At 45.4% G+C, this 20,979-nt stretch overlaps 1 protein-coding gene across 2 annotated transcripts in view; it reads left to right on the plus strand.

The window, feature by feature from the left end:
• The window catches only part of LOC119461540 (chromatin modification-related protein MEAF6-like), a 153,242-nt gene that overhangs the window by 11,664 nt on the left and 120,599 nt on the right, over positions 1-20,979 (plus strand). For both annotated transcript variants that reach the window (XM_049673194.1, XM_037722884.2), the window contains exons 4-6: positions 2,137-2,170; positions 9,661-9,861; positions 20,315-20,447. In XM_049673194.1, coding sequence (XP_049529151.1) covers positions 2,137-2,170; positions 9,661-9,861; positions 20,315-20,447 — 368 coding nt within the window. The remainder of the gene's footprint in view (positions 1-2,136; positions 2,171-9,660; positions 9,862-20,314; positions 20,448-20,979) is intronic.

Genomic DNA, 20,979 nt, shown 5'->3' on the forward strand with positions numbered 1-20,979 from the left:
GACATTTGGAAGGCAAAGTGTTGTGGCGATGTCCCACTTTGCCGTAGCCTTCGCATTTCAAGGCATTGAAGAAAGAGCGGGAGCACAGCGGAGGCCGTGTTTGATTGCCAATAACTCCGCTTCTGCTGAACTCATTGAAGTACTTTTTACGGCAAAGTATTTCTGAAAATAGCCTATTTTCACCTCAAATGTCTTTCTCCGCTTCGATGAAAAAATGGTTAAGGGCCACTTAAAGAAAATAAGATTCAGGAACACCTTTGTGATAATTGCCTCACTGTTGAAACATTCATTTCAACAGAAAATTCAGACATAGTTGCTCATTGTATTAACTCTTCTGAACAATTTGGTTGAAGGTTCCATGACTTCGTTGTCCAACTATTCTTAGTTCATCATTGTAACAGAGTAGGGAGGGGGTGGGGGCAATATGGTTATACATGTGACTTCCGTTACTCCGATTTTTCGGTTAATTTCATCCCGACCGAAGATCCCAGCCGGCGCCGATGCGTTTCTATAGGTCCAAACTTGCGTAATTTTGATCCTAAAATTGGCCTTTGCCGGATAATTTGAGCTTGACCAGTAAGTGCCCCACTCCTGTGGCGATGCCTTTAGTGGCAGGGTCTATCTCGACGGAACTTAGGGGACAGTGAATGCATTGGGCACACATCATCTCCTGTCGAAAAAGGCTATTTTCGGCCTGGCCTAGGAAAACTTTCAAGCAATAACTAGCTCACAATGTCTGATTACGGTATTTACTCAACTCTAATGCGCACCTTTCTATTTATTTCTCGAATATTGGGCCAAGAATAGCCTGCGCGATGCAATCGGATACGAAATCAATACCCACTTCGCTCTGTTTGTATGCTTTGCTGCATAACATTATGTATTGCGGCAGAGCTTAATTTAAACAACTGGGCTGCAAACCTTACTTTGGGAAAGTGGCCGCCATTGTGCAACACATATTAGACCCATACGCATTTTCCTTGAAAAAAAAAAAACGGCTGTGCTTTAGAATTCTACTTCGTTTAAAAGCTTTAATCTCATTCACACGTAGAAAGTGGGCGCGTTTCATTTGGTGGTGCGTTAGAATCGGGCAAATACTGCCAAACGAATCAACTGTGTTTGCCATATTTTCTGCATCTTTTTTAATTCGACTTGCAAAATAATTTGATAATTTCGTCTGTGCTGTCATGTTGCATTAATGGAAGTGTACTGTTACGCGCACAAAATGTGAGCTCTCACTGCCTGTTTTAACCCGAAATTTTAATTTCATATCGCTGCCTCGAATCACCTCGCACCGACAACAACTTCCATTTTGGCATGGCTTGTGTGACATCAAAAAGTGCCAGGCCACTGCTGTGTCGTCCGCTCCGAAACATAGCGAAACCACATGTGCACCTTACCAAAAGGGTACAGGCCCACCTCTACCTGAGAGCGTCTTCGTCTGACTGCCGAAATGCACGTGGGAAGACGAAACCTTACATATACCGCTCACATTGACCACACAAAAGACGCTTCATTTTGTCACCCATCTTTGCCGCCAGACTGCGGTATGGTTCAACTGCGATATAAAACATTTTAAATACAAATTTGTTAGCCCACTGAATGCACTCAAATATTGCCATCTGGTTGTGGGACACTGACAGCTTACCATGCAATGCATAAATCAAGCTCGAAAATTTGGTATCACTGCCCCTTTAATAACAGCATCTCAAGCCCTTATAAAAATTTATTTTAACAGTTGTATATATGCTTGCCTTCTTACAAACATGCCTTTTTGGCTCTGTTCAAGTGACAATAAATCTTTCCTTGAAAAGGGGTGGATCAAATGCCATATGTATGTCCGCAGGTTTTCTGTAGAGAGCTCATAGGCTTTGCTAAAAGAAAACATGTAAGGGCTGTCTAAACTACATTCTTTTTTTTTTATTGTGAAAGCAGTGTCAGCTGCTGTTTTAATAAGTGTTCTTAAGTATGCATGTATGTGTTAACTTCATTGTGCTGCAATGCTCCTTATACCTGGAAGCATGCATACATACATTTGGGTGAATAACAAGTGCTATTCGGTGCCTTCTTGTGGCAGCCTATTTTAACCGGCTTGACCTCATTGCTTTGTTCGTATTTCTGTCCCTTTTCTTGCAGGCTGTGAGTGGCATTATAGAGAAGGACGAGAGAGGTAAGTCCATGTTTTGGATTAAGTAAACAGGCTTAGTTTGCTTTCGGTTTGGATATGTTGCTTCCGTAGTATACACTACTGTAGGGAAATAATGTGCAAACAGGAAGGTACAAAATAGGAAAGTAGAATTATTCTTACAGACAACAACTTTATTGCTATTTGACACCATCACATACCTGGTTACCAAAGAAGAATCCGGTGTAGCTAAAGTAAGTAGTGAAGAATGCAGTGCACCCTTGTGTCGGAGAAAATAATGGTACCTTAGGCAAAATACAATGTTCAACTGTGAGATAGTGCCCGCAAACATTTCCACATTTCGAGCATTAGGAAATGGTGAGTGTGAAGATATTGCATCTATGAACACATTCTGTCTTAGCGTCTTCCATCGATGGTGATAATTTGGATACTGTGGCCCTTGTGTGCACTTTCAAATTTGAATTTTAGAGTGAAAGCTTTACTACACCATGTCTCATAAGCAGGGTGTCGGAACGAAATGTTTTTTGTTCTGGTTTTAGTTTCGTTCCACTGAAAAATGTTCCATTCCAGTTCTGCTCCGGAAGGAAGAAAATGAACCTTAACGGTTCTTAACAGTTTTGGTTCACATGCAAACATTTGCCAAGCAAAGTAACAATAAAAACAGTATTTTTTTTTTCTTAATAAGTGAAATATGAATTCTGAAATCATGCTCAGTGCCTTCAGTCAAGGCACTGAGCATGATCTTAGAAGCAGCACGTTATCGAGTGTACTCGCCGAAATGCGAGACCACTGTTCCTATAAAACGAACTTAAATGAACATACACGGATGATAAAACTTTGGTAACAAAGCGTTGTACCGGTAGAATATGAAACGATAAGCTTTTCAGCGGGCAAGCGCTGGTTTGCTACGATGCCGATCTGCTAGTGTGCCGAAGGGCAGGCTTAGATTAGTGGAGATCTCAATCGGCTATCGCTCGAACTATCCCTGCCTGAGATACACGCTTATACGGAACCCTGAGATACACGCTAATGCTCTGATGTCGGTTATTTCGGATTGCCGACTTTCTCCTTAAACCGAAAACCGATAAAAAAATATTGGCGGTTTCACTCCGAAACAAAATAACAAATAATGTTTCGGTTATGTTTTCGTTCCGGTAAAAAATATAGTTCTTTTTTGTTTTCGTTTTGTTCCAACACACTGCTCACAATGTCATTAATTGCGTCGCAATGACGTTGAGCCGCAAGTGTGGCAGGTGTGACATCACGCCACGTGATCTGCTGCGGTACCACATGACAAGGTGAGGGTTTAACAGCTGCTTCGCCGGCAGTTGGTCGCTCAGTCTCGCCATGGATGGCGCGCCGGCTAGGCCGTCTGTGCGTATGCTTCAGCACAAGCGACAGGCTGAATCCAATCATCCAGTAGATATAGCTAGCCAGCCGGCTGCGAAATCTCAAGCAAACGCTAAGTTGGCTGCTGAGCAATGGGAGGCCAGATTAGCACGTTATACAGAAGCTTACCAAACGCGGATGTGTGCATTAATGAAACACTGTGTGCATAGCCTTTGCAAAACGAAGCCAAACAGATGTTTCGCTCGTGATAACTAGGTTTACAAGAGTTAAACCTCAGCCCATTTTCTTTTTGTTTTGGCCTTTGCTTTGTGGTAATATGTTAACAGTGTGCTTTTCAGGAAAAACCCCACAAAACATTAAATTCTGGGCTTTTACGTGCCAAAGCCATGCACTGATTATGAGGCACTCCGTAATGGGTGACTCTGGAAGAATTTTGATAACTTGGGGTTCCTTAACATGCACCTAAATGTGGCACTAAGCAATAGCATGATCATGAGGCCATGTCCTTGCGAGGATTTTTGTCTGTGTTCAACAACCTTGATTCTTTTGTAACTGAATGGATCATTTCAAAAGAATTCAGTGAATTTAAACAAATGCCTGAAAGTGTTGAAATGTGGTAGCGTTAGCAGTATAGTCAGTCCAACTCAATCTGATGCCTTAGCATTTGGCTTTATCTGCAGTCCTTTAATGCGAATAGCATTCCTTGCCTACTCCAGCCATCTTGAGCCTATCTATCTGTCTGTCTGTGACCCAGTGGCCCAAGTTATCTAATAGCTTGAGTCGCTAGGATGGATTAGTGGTCGTGATTCCATCATGGTCATTGCATCGTTGTCATTCAAGCTTTCTCATCCAACTCTCCTCATGCCGTCGTCGTCACACTGTCGTTTTATCATTGTCATCACTTCAGTACCGTCATCCCATTGTTGTCATGTCGTCGTCATACTGCCTTCGTTGTTTCATCTACGTCAATCTTTCTCTGTTATTTCATTGTAATCATACTTTTATCACTCAATCATGATGATGCTGCCCTTGTCATGCCATCATCGTCAGACTGCTGCTATCGTGCATCTGTTGTCAGACTTGTGGTCGTGCCGCCAGCCCACATCAGCACTGTCAGCACATCACATCAGCAATGTTGCTATCATGCATCTGTTGTCAGACTTGTGGTCGTGCTGCCAGCTCACATCAGCAATGTCGGCAAATAGAAGAATAAATACGGCAGGCATTACCAAATCCTGACAGCTTACCACTGTCGTTGAAAAGAAAAGTGTACAATGATTGCATTCTACAGGTGCTAACATATGAGGCAGAAACTTGGACAAAGAAGCTCGAGAACAAGTTAAGGACCGCACAAAGAGCGACGGAACGAAAAATGTTAGGCCTAACGTTAAGAGACAGGAAGAGAGCGGTAGGGATCAGAGAGCAAACGGGGATAGCTGATATTCTAGATGACATTAAGAGGAAAAAATTGAGCTCGGCAGGCCATATAATGCGTAGGATAGATAATCTGTGGACCATTAGAGTTACAGAATGGATACCAACAGAAGGGAAGCGCAGTCGAGGACGGCAGAAAACTAGGTGGGGTGATGAAGTTAGGAAATTTGCCGGCGCAAGCTGGAATCAGCTAGCGCAATACAGGGGTAACTGGAGATCACAGGGCGAGGCCTTCGTCCTGCAGTGGACATAAATATAGGCTGATGATGATGATGATTGTCGTCATCCCGTCGTCGTCATACTACTTTCATCGATCCCTCAACGTCATTCTATTGTAATCATGCTGACATCATTCAGTCGTGATTATGTCACTGTTGTCGTGTCATCGTCGTCATTGAGTCGTCGGACACACACTATCATGCGTCCCTTGTCATACCGTCATCGTCATGCTGCCATGGTTATGCCATCAGTGTCATTCCAGCTTCTCCATTTGGTTGTCGTCACGCCATTGTCGTCGTACAGTTGTCAACGCATTGTCATCATGTAGTCGTCGTTACTGTGTTATTGTTACACCATCATCATAAGTTAAGAATAGCCGTCACATTGTTGTCATGTCGTCATCATAACTTACAGTACCGTCTTTGTCCTTCCGTAGTCAGTGCGTCGACATGATATAGTCATTGTCATGTCGCCGTGCTGTAGGGCGCCATTGGCAAGCAACTGTCATAGCAAAGTGGGACGATATCGGAATGCGTGGCACGTAGCCGAAGCTACGAAAGTCAGAATTACCACTACACATGTTAAATAAACGTGACTTCAGAAATACGGTCTGTTGCTACATTGCTAGAATGCTATTCGCATTACTGTCACCAGTCATCGTGAGATCTGCCGTAATTTTTGTTGTCTCATTCTATATTTTTATTCCATAACCTTTAGTTGTAGTTTTACATATTTTCATCCTTATAGGCTCAGCGTCTATATCCCGTGACAAGCTATGCATGCCTCTGGGTTGTTGCAAGGAGACATTAGAGATACAGCACATGATCTGACATCAGTAACATTAGACTCTAAATATTTTTGTTGCAAGTTTTTTCCAATGTTTTCTTTGCATAACTAACATATTGGTAATATGTAATGTTCATGCATTTACTCAAGAGCAGAAAGCATCAGTGTCATCCAAACTGTGATTGGCAACAGATGGGCCTGTTCAATGTAAATGTATAATTAACATATGCATTGTTGAGTGAAATTCTTTCATTGGAAGCATCTGCAAGATTTATTTGCATTATTTTTGTACTGTTGTTGAGATAATCTTGATTTGTAATGATATTTTTTTGTTTCGATGGGGCTTATAAACTGTGTCTGCCAAAAAAAAAAAAGAAATAGCCTACGCAGATGATGTATGGAAATTCGATCAACTGATACATCAAAATGTCACATCCAAAGATCCCACACCCTTCAGAAGTCCTAGGGTGTCTAGTTTGTCACCGCCTGCAAGCTACCCAAGACTTTTTGCAAACGCTTCACTATATTCAAGCTTTGTATTTGTATAGTGTCTGCTATTGGCCGCGAGCTCAAGCAGTGTTACTGCCTGGTGGGCACTGGCCGAACCACAGATAGGGTGGATTGCACCGCGCGTAGTCTGCTAGGCACTACATATTTATATGTGCGCATAATGTGTGAATATCTTTCAAGACCGTTTCTTCCGTGGTTGTAGCACAGTTTTACTTGCTAGTCTGCATTTCTTGATGGTGTACAAAAGCATTTATTATTATGCTGTCATCAATGCACTGTAGAAAGATCCATGACTGCCCGTGTTGAGTGCGCGGTGTGTAATTGTCTCACCCTCCGCTTGCCACAAGCGTATCAATTTTATTATCGCTTTGTATGTCGAGTACATCACAAACAGTATTTTACCTCGTTATAAACAAGTGAAGTGTAGCATGGAGATGTAAATGCCCCGCTTTAGTGACTTGTCGCGATATTTGATGACTCCGTGATCTGTGTGATCCCATGAAACGTGAATGGGGTGGCTTGAACAACACTCAGCAGTAGAAAAATAATCGTAAGCATGCACTGCTATCATATATCGACACATGCTTTATATTACGACCAATGCGTTAGGATAATTGAGAGGATTGCATGGCTCTTGCTTAGTAATTATGCGACCAGATGTGTTTGTTTAATATGTGGTTCTAATGCCACTGGATTTCGTACTTTGATTCGCGACTGTAAAGTGAAATAAAATAGACTATTATATATAAGGATCTTATTTGACACGGCACCCTAGATGCAGGACCTCATAACACTTAGTTGATAGGCGGCTATTGTAATTTTCTTTTGGTCTTCATTGCAACGGTGTTAGCTTCACACAAGACAATAGTCACTATTAGCTGAAATTAGACAACCTAATGATTTTAGCTCCTCAAATATTTACGTATTTGTTGCATTGCTGTTGTGCACGTAACCGTGCAAGGGAGGTAAAAGTAATCTCGTCTGAAGCAACCTAAAGATCCTACTAAAGTACTGTCACTCAGAGTGGCCTAGCTTGCTTAATAGAACTCATTAACTGCTTGTTTGCATTTCGCAGCGTATAAAATTTGTTACATAGAGTGCACATTAACTTGCTGCTTTATTTTCATTGTACAGGAATACAGACTTTTTTTAAACCTCTTCAAGATTCATAGAGAATGCAGTATTATTTACTTGTGCAACAGTAGTAACAGAGTAGACGGAACGCAAGCGAAACAGGCACAAAAAGCTGCAAGAACGTGCTAAAATAGAGACTGTGTGGTTGAGTGCCAGTCCCCCGTTGAATGAGTTTGCGCTTCTCGCAGATAAATAGAAACGTACTGCGCATTTTGTGCAAAAATGTGTATTGCAAGATAAGATCAGTTCGCTGCAGTTGACATGTATCATTCCCAGAAAATCAGGCCAAATCGTTCACAGCGGAATGCGGCCGTGTACATTTCAATGCACGGCGTCGACAGCCTACCCACACTAATGCAACCTGTAGTTCGACCTTGAGGTGAACATCTTCTGCATGTTTCTGTGTGCTGGGACATCTCCACCGACACCAGCATCCCGCTTCACATTCCAATGGCCTAGTAAGGCTGCATTGCTGGCTTTCCTTGAGGGCAGTTTATAGTTTGGCGTAACGTCGGCGTGTGCACCCGGACGTTACATTATGTTTGGGAGAGGTGAACCCTTTACTGTCTGGCCCGCCAATGTGGCTGTTAAAACTGGAGTTTGTTGGTGCTTCCCGGCGGCGCCGACTTTGAGATAGAACATGCTCTACCTTGGTGCCGGACTCGGACGCAATTGTTTCCCTGAATGCTCTGCGTGTATGACCGGCAGCTTTTTGGCTTGGCGTGATTGGAGCCGTGGCAGCGGAGGTAGTGACTCCACGCTCGAAGCACGATTGTTGGCAAAAAAACACTTGATAAGTGAGCCTGTACATCAGGTTCGTGCGAGGCACCAATACCTGTATTCGGAAGAGCGCGCCTAGCATTTGTACATTTACTACGGCTGTCTGCCAACGCTCGACGTTCGTCATTGTCGAGCAGCGCTACACTAAAAAATGGTGTATAGTACTTGAACAGCGTGCAGCTCGCGTGACGTGGTGGATTTCGAGTGGCGCTCACTTGTGTGCGGGCTACACCCGACTGTAAATTAGCCTTTAGCGATGGTTCAACACCAACGCTGGCGCCCGACTGTGCATTCTCAATGTGACCTTGGCCATATGGCAACTTTGGGGCTCCGGCACCTGCTGCATTGCTGACTGTTTTCTAGCTGACATTCGGCACCAATCATGTTGCCACATGCCACTGCTGCACGGAAATTGTTGTGAAACAACCCTTAACAGTTTTGCTGTAAAAACAAGCTGCATGTATGGTAATTGGGACATCTTGTAATCATGTCCAGATGGCTTTTCGGGCAAAAAAACTTGGTTTTGGCGAGTCCCCGGAATTATACTGCCACATGCAGCCAACTGTGTGTCACGTACATGCACATATACATACACATTCATCGTATTTACTCATTCCTACGTATCTATTATATATCAGCATTTAGACAAGCGAGCGAAGACTAGGAGAGTGAAGTGGCGCGACCAAGGACCCTGAGCTCGTGACCAAGCAGCCTGCCTTGCAGCGTTCTAAAGTGCAATAAAAGGCACTTTACAATAGTATCCTAATTTGTAACGTGCACCCTATCTTGATGGTCGGAAAAAAATAGAAATGGGACTTCTTTGATTGTAAAGCACACTCTTTTAATTTGTGTGTGTTTTCTTTCTACTGGTGGTAGTCACACATAAGCATGTCATGTTAAAGAGGCCCTGAAACACTTTTCTTACTAATCATAGAATGACATCACTATTGAATTGCGTCGCCTCACAAATCTCCTGCCGTGGAAAAAAAGTTTTCCAATCCTTCAAGAACAAGAAGTTACACTTAGTTATCGGACCCCATGCTAACTTGCCTCATGCATGTTAGCACTGTGCAACAAGTGAACGCTGTTCCGTACCTTCCGCAAGGAAGGCAGGGTACAAAGAAGATGAAAGGTCCTGAGGCACACCAAAGCAAGTCGACAGCTTCAGCTTTAAGTGTGCCAAAGATAGCTTTCTGCTGTAAAATGGAAACTGTGTTTTGTCTTCCAACGATGTGGTTGACTTGGATTCCGTGGCTTCATGTAGTTGCGGGTGCCCCTGGCATCTTCTTCTTCATCCCCAGACCGCACCAACAGCGAGTCCGAGTCACAGAACCAGCACAGTGGCAGCGAGGAGAATGGGCCTGTGTCCTCCTCCCTGTTGGCGTCGCAGGGGGGCTCCACTGTGGCCGGCAGTGGCGGGGGTTCAAGCAGCAGCACGTCCAGCAGCAGTTCGGGCGGCGCTGTCAACGGTGGGCCTGGCGGGCCACAGTCGCCGAACCCGGGTGCGTTGTGGCTTTTGCCCGACTTGTTTGATCGAGCTAACTCTTTATGCCAGGGAAAGGCACATGGCGCATTTACATGAATGTGACAGGAGGATATCACATTTCTTGGCGCGTCACGGTAATCCTACGCGACAGTATTTGCATGTTGTGCATCCCTCTTCGTCCAAAAGAAGCTGGAACCTGTTTTTAGCAAGTGCATTTCGTGGGGAACGAGGGAGAGCACTCACTGGCAGTCGTTTCACATTTAATGCCAAGCATTCTTGTCTGAGTGAACGCTGCAGTTCTGCCAACGGATTAAGTCGCTTGTGCTCGTCTTTGTCGGTTGCGTCGAAGTCGTTCCTGGCCACGTGGTTTCTCTGCCTGACTTGACTCGCCGCCGAAATGGAAGATGCTCGACATTGCTGGTGAAAAAAAAGCGCATTGAAGTAAATTTGGAAATGAACTGCACTATCGTGAAGGACTACAAAGACGGTAAAAAAGTGTGTGACTAGGTGAAGAAGTACAGTCTATCGTAACCGATTGTGTCGACAATCATCCGCTCGGCAGACAAGTTTGACAAACTGCTCGGTAGACAACAGGTGCAAACGCGTTCGACAAGGTACCTATAAGGAGGTGGACGAGGCCTTCATCGAGTGGTTTCTTGGTGCCCGTGGCCAATTCTGGCCACAAAGGTGAAGTAGTTTGTCCTACTCATCAACAATGTGAACTTCCAGCCAGGTGGCGGCTGGGTATAGTGCTTCAAAGAGAAGCACGGCATTGTTTACAAATCCGTCACCGGCGAGGGAGCTTCGCTTGACATGGAAGCGAAGTGGAAGGGGGTGGAGGGAATGCTGCCCTGCATCCTCGACAACTACGTTGACACCAACGTATATAATAGCGACGAAACAGGACTGTTCTTCCAGATGGTTGCCGTCAAAGACGCATGCGCTCAAAGGAGACATGTGTAAGGGCAGCAAAAACAGCAAGCTGCGCCTCACTGTGTTTTTGTGTGCCGACATGGATGGGAGTGACAAGTGCCCCGCACTTGTCATTGGGAAATTAAAAAACCTCAGGAGCCATTCCACTCTGTGAAAGTGGATGACCAGCGAAGCTGTTTAGTGCACGACACAGAGGTGGCACAGAATTTTGAACAAAGGTACGAACATATTTATTATGCTGATCGGTGGTCATTGTGACGATAGGTACACACACACATTGGCGTATCACCTATGTCATTAACGAATCAACACAATCGGCATCCGGATGGGACAAGGTGGTGGGGAGGAGCACTGGCGTCCCCGCCATTTTAGCTTTCTCACAACAGCTCTGCCATCACCCTGTTTTGCTTTTTTTCATGCAACCCGGTTATGACAATGGAATAGTTGTGGCCCTTGAATATTGTTATAAGTGGGTTCGACTGTATATATAGAAGATATAAAGTACAGTGAAAGCTCATCAATTGACAACTCATTAATTCAAAATTTTGGATAATTTGCAGTAGCCGCCGAGGTCCGTCCAACAATGTATTGAAAGCAATATGTAATGCGTTAATCCGGAGCCTTCCACTACGGCGTGCGTCATAATCAGAACTGGTTTTGGCACGTAAAACCCCAGAAAGAAGAATAAGATCCTGCTAATTTACACTGAAATCCGCACCGCCACCGACAATTCAAACTCCGTGCCATCGAGGATGGAGAGAGTGTTAAGTGTGTGGGAGCACATTGGCCACGCTGGTGTCGCCGTGCGGGCCGCGCAGCTTTGCTCTTTCCATCTTATTAGGCGCCCGTTCCTGCAGCAAGCGTTGGCGGCATCCGCAGTCAGCCGTTCAAAGCGGCGCGCATGTTGGAGATCGTTCTGCACATGATCCGAAGAGAGCAGTCGACAGCGCGCGCATCAAAGTTTATAGAGGAAACGGCATTTCGGCTGGCGCAGCGCAAGCGGCCTAGCGTGACTGGCCACAAACGCCGCTCGCCCCTGCGCTGAGGACATTGGATAAAAAAGGCGCGTTTATAGTCTGGTCAAGTACGTTAAGTTGCGCCAAGTACAGTATAGACCACTTATAATGTAACCGTTTTTAGTGCAGAACTGGGAGAGGAGATCAACGAGGGCGATGCGGAGGAGGAGCTCGAGACACGGAGCAAACGAACGAAAAAAAAATGAGCGCGTAGGTTGTCTAGGTGATGGAGAAACCTTTTGCTCGGCTGCTTATCAGCGGTGCGTTTTGCACTGAACGCGGTTTCAGTTTCTGTGCACCCATCACGATGTGTGCCGTGAAGTGCAGATATATCACGCCAGCGACGCTGTCAATTTAAGCAGTGCGGCCGGCTTATGCATTATTCAATGCAATCAAACTCTCATTAATTCATACTTATTTGGCCGCACATCGGTTAATTCGGACTACTTTCAGAGCTCGGTGAGCGAGGAGCGCCGCAAATGTGCGACGCAAAAGAGCAAGAACGGCCCTAGCGTCCAACCGAAACGAAGCGGCGGAGTCCACATCGCCACAGCCATCAGTTTAAATCGTACATGAATGACAGCAATGTCAGATGCCGGAACAATTCGAGCCTATTTGTGTCTTTAAAGTCTGCATTCTTGCGTTTACCGCCATGCATAACACCGCGTTGGCCGCGGGCTTTCGTAACTGCGTAGTTGTCATCCACGATAGCGGCCGCAGTTTTCTCTACAGTGGTTGCGGCAAACAGTATATAGTTTCGTTTTACTCAGTGCGCGCGCGCATTGGCCGCGTGCCTAAATAACTGCATAGTCGCCATCGATGATTGCATAGATAGCGACCACGGTTTAGACTGCAATTGTTGCAGCGAATCGTAGTTAATTCGTCGAGACTCGTGTGTCGTCGGGCGTGTGCCTTCAGCACTGCAAAGTCGCCGTTCATAATCGCGTCGATAGCAGTCACGGGTTTTTTCCGCAGCGCTTGCGGCAAACTGTTGTTTTGCTTTGACTCGGTGCAAAGCTGTCGAGCTTGAAGAGCACCAGCTACATCGCGATTATGTTTTCGCCAGCTCACTGGCGAAAACGTAATCGCGATGTGCGCGCGATAGTACAAAGCCTGTCTACGTGCTTGGTCTACATGTTTTGCATACGTGCAGGACTTGAAAATCGTTGTTTTGGTTATACTGCGGTACCGCTTATAGTGCAGATATTCGCGACTCCGGCGACTTGCGTTATAAGCGGTCTACACTGTACTCTACTGTGCCAGCTCTCATCACATCGCTATGGCATAGCATATACTAAGCGCACAATACAAATGAAGCGTAGTGAGAACATTTGCCACAACATTGCGTCACAATCTAATGTGAATACTCCCATTTATATTTATAAACCTCATTCTATAACCGCACACGTTACACTGGTGAGCCTTGAGAGTTTTGCATGAATTGAGTGCAATGGGTTCACCAAGATTTTCAGCGAAGTAGCATATCCATGCGTCATTAGTACCAACACACGTCTGTTATTTCGGTGTTTAGACAAAAACAACGTTATGTTAGAATGATTCACAAAAACCACATTTTATTCTTCACCATGGAGCTCCATGTTCTTCACTAACACAGCACGCGTGCCACCTGTAATTTTTCGTTGGCACTGAAGACATTGCTAAAACGTAATATTTAGTGAAAAGGCAGTTCAAAAATAAAGTTACTGATGAAATATTATAAAGTTAACTTACGGTAATACCTCGTTAACTCGAACTCTGATATCTCAAATTATCGGATAAATAGAATTTTTTCACTGGCACGGTGTCAACTGCATGGGTTTTTCACCCCTTATCTTGAAACGCCACTGCAACGAACTCCAGATGTCTCGAAACCTAGACTGCGAAAATGCTGAAAAAAAAAAGACTACCGAAACATTTGTTTCTTTACTTTTTGTGCAGCTGTGGTATCGCCAAAAAGTGAAACCAGCGCTGGTATTTTGTAGCGATGCCTTTTTCGATGCTAATGCCTTTTTGTGCTTTTTGCGCTTGGGCAGCGGTCAGATCGACGATCCACTGACGTTATCAACGGAATAAGCCGGCCGTGAGCGGTGGATGATAAGACTAGCATAGAATAAAGTATAATGCATCGCTACAAAATACTGGCCCAGGCCTGCAATTTTGTTCCAATGCCTTTTGCTTGATTCTGCTTTACCCTCATCTACAGTTCTCGGCCGGATCCCATTGATTACGCAGGTGAAGCGTCGCTACGACCGCTGACGCACGCAAAGAATGCGAGAAAGTGTAGTGCGGCCAGAGCCGAGCGTGCTGCCACTTGTAAACATGCCAGCCACGCACGGCAGTGCTTGGATGCCCGGTGCTCGGAAAGTGTTGTTGTGCGTGGCTGCACTGGCGGTGGTCACGTTACTAAGCAGGGCGGTGGCAAGCGCTTTCCCGCGGCGTTTTCTCGCTGGAAAGTACCACCCCTGTTACATTGAGCTTTTATGAGCCAGTTGGCGGTTGCCGGCGCCTTATTGGAAAAGCGTCATGTTGGCTTTATGTGGTGGTTATAACGCTTGTATTTTCATAGATTCAGCTATCTCGAAACTCCACTTATCTCGAAATGTTTTCCAGTTTTTACTACTTTGAGTTAACAGGGTATTACTGTATATATAGCTATTACTTTTTATGGCTACGCATAAGAGAGTTTTGACGACATTACAGTGTCAAGTACGGTAATACAATCTCAGCATATCGACGCAAACTTCAGAAAGCCTGCACAGTTTCGTATTCATAATTATTCGTGGATGGGAGTAAGCAGCCTGTGACTTCACAGTTTCTTATTCTAATTAAATTGTTTGTACTTTTTGAAATGTTTCTATTGGAGATGCACTGGATGCATAATTTTCAACAACTAGTGTTTTGCCCTGCAAGATGTAGTCGCGCCTCAATCGCACGACCATAAATTGATGTCGCTGCTCATTGGCTTGGAACCGTATTTCAGCCTTGCCTTTGTAACTGTGTGAATTGACCTTGACGGCGGCGCAGCTGGTAATATAACGATAAAACGCATTGGCGTGCGGAGTTCGCCGAGGGTCACGCGCATCATTTTTCATACATGCCGCGCCTGCTGTCTCAGCCACCTCAGTGGTTTGTTTTTTTAATAATAAAAAAAAATTATCTATCAGCACGCGATTTTGTTGGTGCGCGCGATTTGGCCACTTTGACACGTGCGCACACCGGAAGAGGAGAGATGGCTGAGGGCCACGCCCATAATTTTCGTACACGCCGCGCCTGCCGTCTCGTTTTCTTTACTTCGTCAATCGACATGCGATTGTTGGTGCATGTGGTTTGGCTAGCTTGGCCGCTTTAACACGTGTAGGCAGGCAATCGGCTTTACTTGCGACTGTTAGCGATATAATAATGTTCAGTTAGAAGCAACAAAGGCAGCAGATATTTTCCGGCACGGACAAGCAAAAAGTATGAATTAGGAAAGTAGAAACCAGCACTCTTTGTAAACTTCGATGCCCAAGGCCTGCTGGTTTTGAAGTTTGTCCTGGGTATCTGCTTCCGAAGCCAAGATCTAGGCTTGTTGCCCGACCATGTCACACTTCAATGGCAGGGACCGATCACATATTCAATGGTGTAGGCTGCAAGCTTGGCCTCCAGCTCTGGAAAGCATCCTGACTTTAGCCTTTGGAAACCTTTTGACTTGCTGTCACAGCTGAAAATTTTGCCTTGCCGCAGCCACCTCTCCCAGTTCTGAAACGTTCAACTTGCTGCTCGCTGTGAAAGTGTTTCTTTCTGTGGCGGAAAGAATGGAAGCCCTCTTGAACGTTGCCATGAATAAGTGGTGAATGTTTATCAGACCTGGAGCACTCATGACGATTGACAAAACGCAACAGTAAAATGAGGCCAGCAGTCAAGTCAAATGTTTCAAGCAAGAGCCAAAGAAAGACACATTAGTGGTGTTGACTTTTCCATCAACTATCGGTACTCCCAGGAAGCACTTCCATTCCGAGTGTCTGTACCACTGTGATTGGAATAATGACCCTTCCATCAACTATAGACACTCCTGTGATCACCGTGTGCACAGTAAAAGTTAAAAAAATGTATTTAAAGTCCTTCTGAACAAGCGCATGGAATAGATGAATGCTACTGGCAGAGCTGCACAGCAAACATAAAATTGTACCCATGCTGTAGCGTCCCTGATATCATGTTAGTCTCACATTTATTGGTGGTGCCATGCTTTGGGTTTAATTGCAAGTTCAAATTTAAAAAGATAGGTAGACTTGCAGTCGTGTAAATATGAGGTGTGTTCAAAAAGAAACCGAACTTTTGCTATAACACCTTTACTGCTTATGGTACAACATTTTGAGTGCTGTCCCCTTCAAAGTAGTTCCCTCTACTGGCAATGCACTCTTCCCATCTTTTCTTCCATTTTTGGAAAGCCTCCTGGAACGCACTTTCTGGAATGGCGCACAGGTCTCTTTTCGCATTGTCCTGGATCTCCTCTATGGTTTGGAAACGTCTTTTCAAGGTGGTTTTCAACTTCTGGAATAGAAAAAAGTCTGCTGGGGCTAGGTTCGGAGAATATGGTGGGTGGGCACAATAGGAGTGTGGTGTAGCTGCAGACAAGGAGCGACGTGTGAGCTGGGGCATTGTCATGATGCAACATCGAAGCCTGATTTTCCCACAATTCAGGCCTCTTACTGCGCACAGAATCTCTCAAACGTGCTAGGATTCTCTGCTAAACTTCTTTGTTTACCGTCTGACCATGTGGCACAAATTCCTGATGGACAATGCCTTTGCAGACAAATAACACAACCAGCATCACCTTCATTTTTGACCTGACTCATGCATGTTTTTTTTGGACGAGGAGAACCTTTGGCCACCCACTGCGATGACTGCACTTTCGTTTCAACATCATAGCCATAAACCCATGTCTCATCACCTGTTAAGATGTTCTTAAGAAAGTTTTCATCGTCATTGGCAGCGGCGAGAAGTTCCTGGATGATTTCAACACGGGTCTGCTTCTGTTTGTCAGTCAACAAACGTGGCATGAATTTTGCACTGACACGACGCATCCCAAGTTTGTCACTCAAAATTTCATGACATGATCCTACGCTAATACCCACTTCGTCAGCGACTTCTCAAACAGTGAAACGACAATTTGCACGAATCACAGTTAGAACTATTTCGACAGTGGTCATCATCTGTGGATGTGGAAGGTCGTCCAGGTTTGGGATTGTCACCGATCGATATTCTTCCATCTTCAAAACGCTTGAACCAATCATAGCACTGCGTGCGACTCATACAGTCCTCTCCGTATGCTTGGCTAAGCAACTGAAATGTCTCTGTGAAAGTTTTCTCAAGTTTGTAGCAAAACTTCACAGACACACGCTGTTCTTCCAATTCCTTCATTGTCACTTTGGCACCAATCTGAAGAACAGCTTGTTCATGTGCTCACTTCAGCGGCTATAGCTCGCCAACTAACGGTCAGAGCAACATGCGGCAAATGGCAGTTTGTTGTCTAAACATGCTGTTACGTGCGCTCGGTAGCCGTAGCGCGAACCCTCTACCAGTTGGCGCGCTATTTCAAAAGTTTGGTTTCTTTTTGAACACACCTCGTATACTGTGTACGGGCTGCGTTGCTTGTGACCGCGAGGCTGTGGTATGCCGTAAGTTGCAATGCCTTACGGAATGAAAATACTAACTTTCGTACTTGCCATAGAGAAGTCAGGAGTGTCAAAAGCGGCATAGGAACCGTACCACACCGCAGAACAACATACAGTAGAACCCCGCTGATACGTTTTTCACGGGACCGTAAAAAAAAAATGTAAGAGCCGGGAAACAGGAAAAATTGTGAAATGGGGGAGTAGTTTTAAACTGTACACAATATTTTAATTCTTACATGTGAAAAAAAAGTCCTAGTTTCACCCGACAGCTGAAGTATCGATTGCAATGGTTGAATAGCAAATTAGTAGACAGCTATACAAAGTAAGAATAGTAGTTTTATCGTCCGTATAAAGTTGTAAACATTCACGTAAACATTCACTTATTAACTATATTAACAAGCATAGTGTCAGCGCCCACAGGCAAACATGAACACATCACACTCGATGAGTGCGGAATTTAAGCGCTGCTGCAGAAGCGAGCGAAGTGACCTTCGTGCTGTTGTCTATCGCTTCAACGCAAACAGAGCGCCGACAACACACAGCACGCACAAAACTACGAGCCGCCAACGCACCTACACTGCGTAGACTCTGCCCCCAACGTAGATCACTTTCAAGATACCGCCCGTGCGACCGCACGCCACCGCACAGTACGCAATTAATGCCAGAGCACAACGCTGCCTGCTATCCCTCCCCCCTCGCCGGTGCCTCGAGCGCAACGGAAGAAGGCGTGCTTCCTGCCTGCTTTTCTTTCTTTCGCGCGCGAGATTTAGACGCGGTCGTCGGCTCCCCTCGCACGCTTTCACTCGCACATATACTGTATATAGCATACGGCGTGCAGCAACGGCGTTATCGCCCTTGGACTTTATACAGAACATCTATGAGCCAAAACCAATTTTAGGGCCGCAACGTGTCATAGACACCATCTTTAGATAGCAAATACGGATCTCAAGGGCCATACTTTTGCTTGCGGAAACCGAAAATACGTAATAAGCCCCGGCACTTTGGACGGCCAATGCCATCGTCGAGCAACCAAGCCAAGCGAAATGAAAACTCAAAATGGCTGCTTGGGCCGGCGTGGGGTGGCAGTTCGCAACGTATGATGTGGGAATGGTCCCACAGTTGCGACGTAACAGCGGGGTTACCAATGCATTGGGCTCTATGGGAGCTGTTCCGGGACCGGCCGAAAACGACGTAACAGCCGGGAAAATGCAGCACCCGGGAATGTAACAGCGGGGTTCTAGTGTATATGGTGAAGGCATGGAGCAGCCCGTATACTTTTGACAAAGGCTGTACATATTTGTTTATAGAGGTTTGTGTATGAAAATGCATAAGGCACATAGCAGAGCTCTTTGGAGAGTGGTATTAAACACACAGACAGCTGGGAGATAAAAAAAATTATTTATATATGATCGACATGCACATACAAAATTGGAGCTTGTGTCGCTATTATAACCACTTGGAAGGAAATTGAAAGAATGTATGGTGGGAGTGCCTCCCATTTGCATTTTCTTTAAATTTTATTTTGCTCTCGTTTTGTGCAACATGGTTTCTGCAGGATGGAGAATATGGCAATTGGTAGCTTCGTTTTCATGCAGTGCAACAGATTCGTTGCAATGCACAGCACAGAGCGTGTTGTCAAATAGAACAAGATGTTCCTTGAATGCGACACAAGCCCTATGTTCAAGTCACCGACTGCATGTATTACGGTAAATGATCTTGTGTTGCTGCCCAGCTCCCTACAATAGCACAGTGGTGACATGTGCTCAGTTGGCTTCTTTTGTTGACAACAGATTCTGCCACTGTGGCTGCTGAAGATGCAGGAGACCCTTGCCGTTCTGTTCAGCACGTATTTGCCCAACAGGTTTACAAGCAATACATCATTTACGTGACTCCAGTGAGAGTGTTGCTTCCAAGCAGATTTTATGTTAACTACCAGTAAACATTGCATAATTTTTCACTATGCAAGGTTACATTGACACAGTGAATGTTATTGTTTTTTTTTTCTTTATTGCGATAGCAATTACATAACATCTGGACATTCGAGACACTTTTGTGCCGCCAGCGCAACTGCCTCAATCGTGTAGTCATGGCATCGACAGCACATGCACAGCCCGTGCGTGGAGCATTACAAGGTCTCCTGAGTTGTGAGAGACATGTAGTGCATTTAGCTACAAAAGCAACAAAGCCAACTGTCATGCTCTAATCAATTGACTCTTCAGCAGAGCTAGGGCAGTGTACTGCCTTCTGCTACTGGCGTAAGCGTTGTGTGCACAAACCCTCGTATTCCTGCTAAGCAGCGGTGTGTACACCACACCATGGTGCATACAGTGGTCTGAGTGGGACGGGCAGTATACTTCAAGCTATGAATGCCGATGGTTATCCTTTGGTCTTGTTTCACGTACCATCTAGCTGCGATGTCGCTGGCGGCATTCCTCATCACGCCAGCATTGCGAGACCCCTGGTAGCTGTAGTGCTCTGTTTCTGCTGTTCGGCCGAAGGTGGCTTGCGTGCTGTGTAGCGCTTACGTGTCGTCTCTGCTTCTTGTTGGACACTGTGCAGACACTGTGCCAGGTGCTCCAGCGCTGAGCGAAGCCTTCCTATTGCTTTCAGTTTCAATGCTTTGCCCAATTTCACTGTTGGGTGAAACTCAGTTTTTTGTATCGATGACTTGGACAATTTGCTGATTCTTTGAAATCAAAACAAAGGAACCTTTAATTGGGTTTATCACGTGGCACTGCTTTTTGTACATGACCGTCTTTTGTAGAACAAGTCCTCAGTGAAAACAAAAGCTTAACCTATTTGTGGAACTGCGTGAGAGCTTGCTGTGTAACCAGGTGGGCATTTCCTCTTGCATATGACATTGCAGGTGCCAGGTCACACAAGGGAAGCCTGCCTCAAGCCTCCATGGCTTCCCAGCATCACCATCATCAGAGGGGCATGGCAACGCCCTCATCATCTTCTGCGGGGAGCGTCAAAAAGTCGGCAAAAAAGTTCCGCAGGTGGGACTTCAGCATTTCATGAGCTCTGTTCCAGCCAGCACTCTTTTACTTAACATGAAGGAAAAAAACTTCATGTGGGATTCTTTGTGGCTGTTGAGAATCGCTGCTATAACGTATCTACTGTATTTTCTGGCGTATAAGTTGCGTTTGCTTTCTGAAATTTTCGTCGGTGCGTTTTATAGAACAGTGCGACCTATGTAGTTTTTTGTTTTTTTTTCTGGGAAAACTACTGTCAAGATCGGATTGGAGGCTATGGCCACGCGAAGTGCGCTGGGTCGACCTCCTCTGCCACTTAATAGCTATGGGATCTGTGCGCACTATCGTGGTACCGGGTTCTTCTCATGATCGAGTTGCCGAGCACCGTGCGAGAAAGACGGAGCAGCAACGCAAGCAGGGGCAGGCCCGACCGCAAGTCGACCGACCCTGAAGTCGTTGCATCTGCAGATCGCTTTCAAGATATGGTGCGTGCTGCTGCACACACTACGCAGTTGCTACAGTACAAGCCACCCCAACTCCCTACCGCGCTGCCTTC

This window comes from Dermacentor silvarum, chromosome 8 (genome assembly GCF_013339745.2).
Source record: "Dermacentor silvarum isolate Dsil-2018 chromosome 8, BIME_Dsil_1.4, whole genome shotgun sequence".
In the NCBI taxonomy this organism is placed as follows: domain Eukaryota; kingdom Metazoa; phylum Arthropoda; class Arachnida; order Ixodida; family Ixodidae; genus Dermacentor; species Dermacentor silvarum.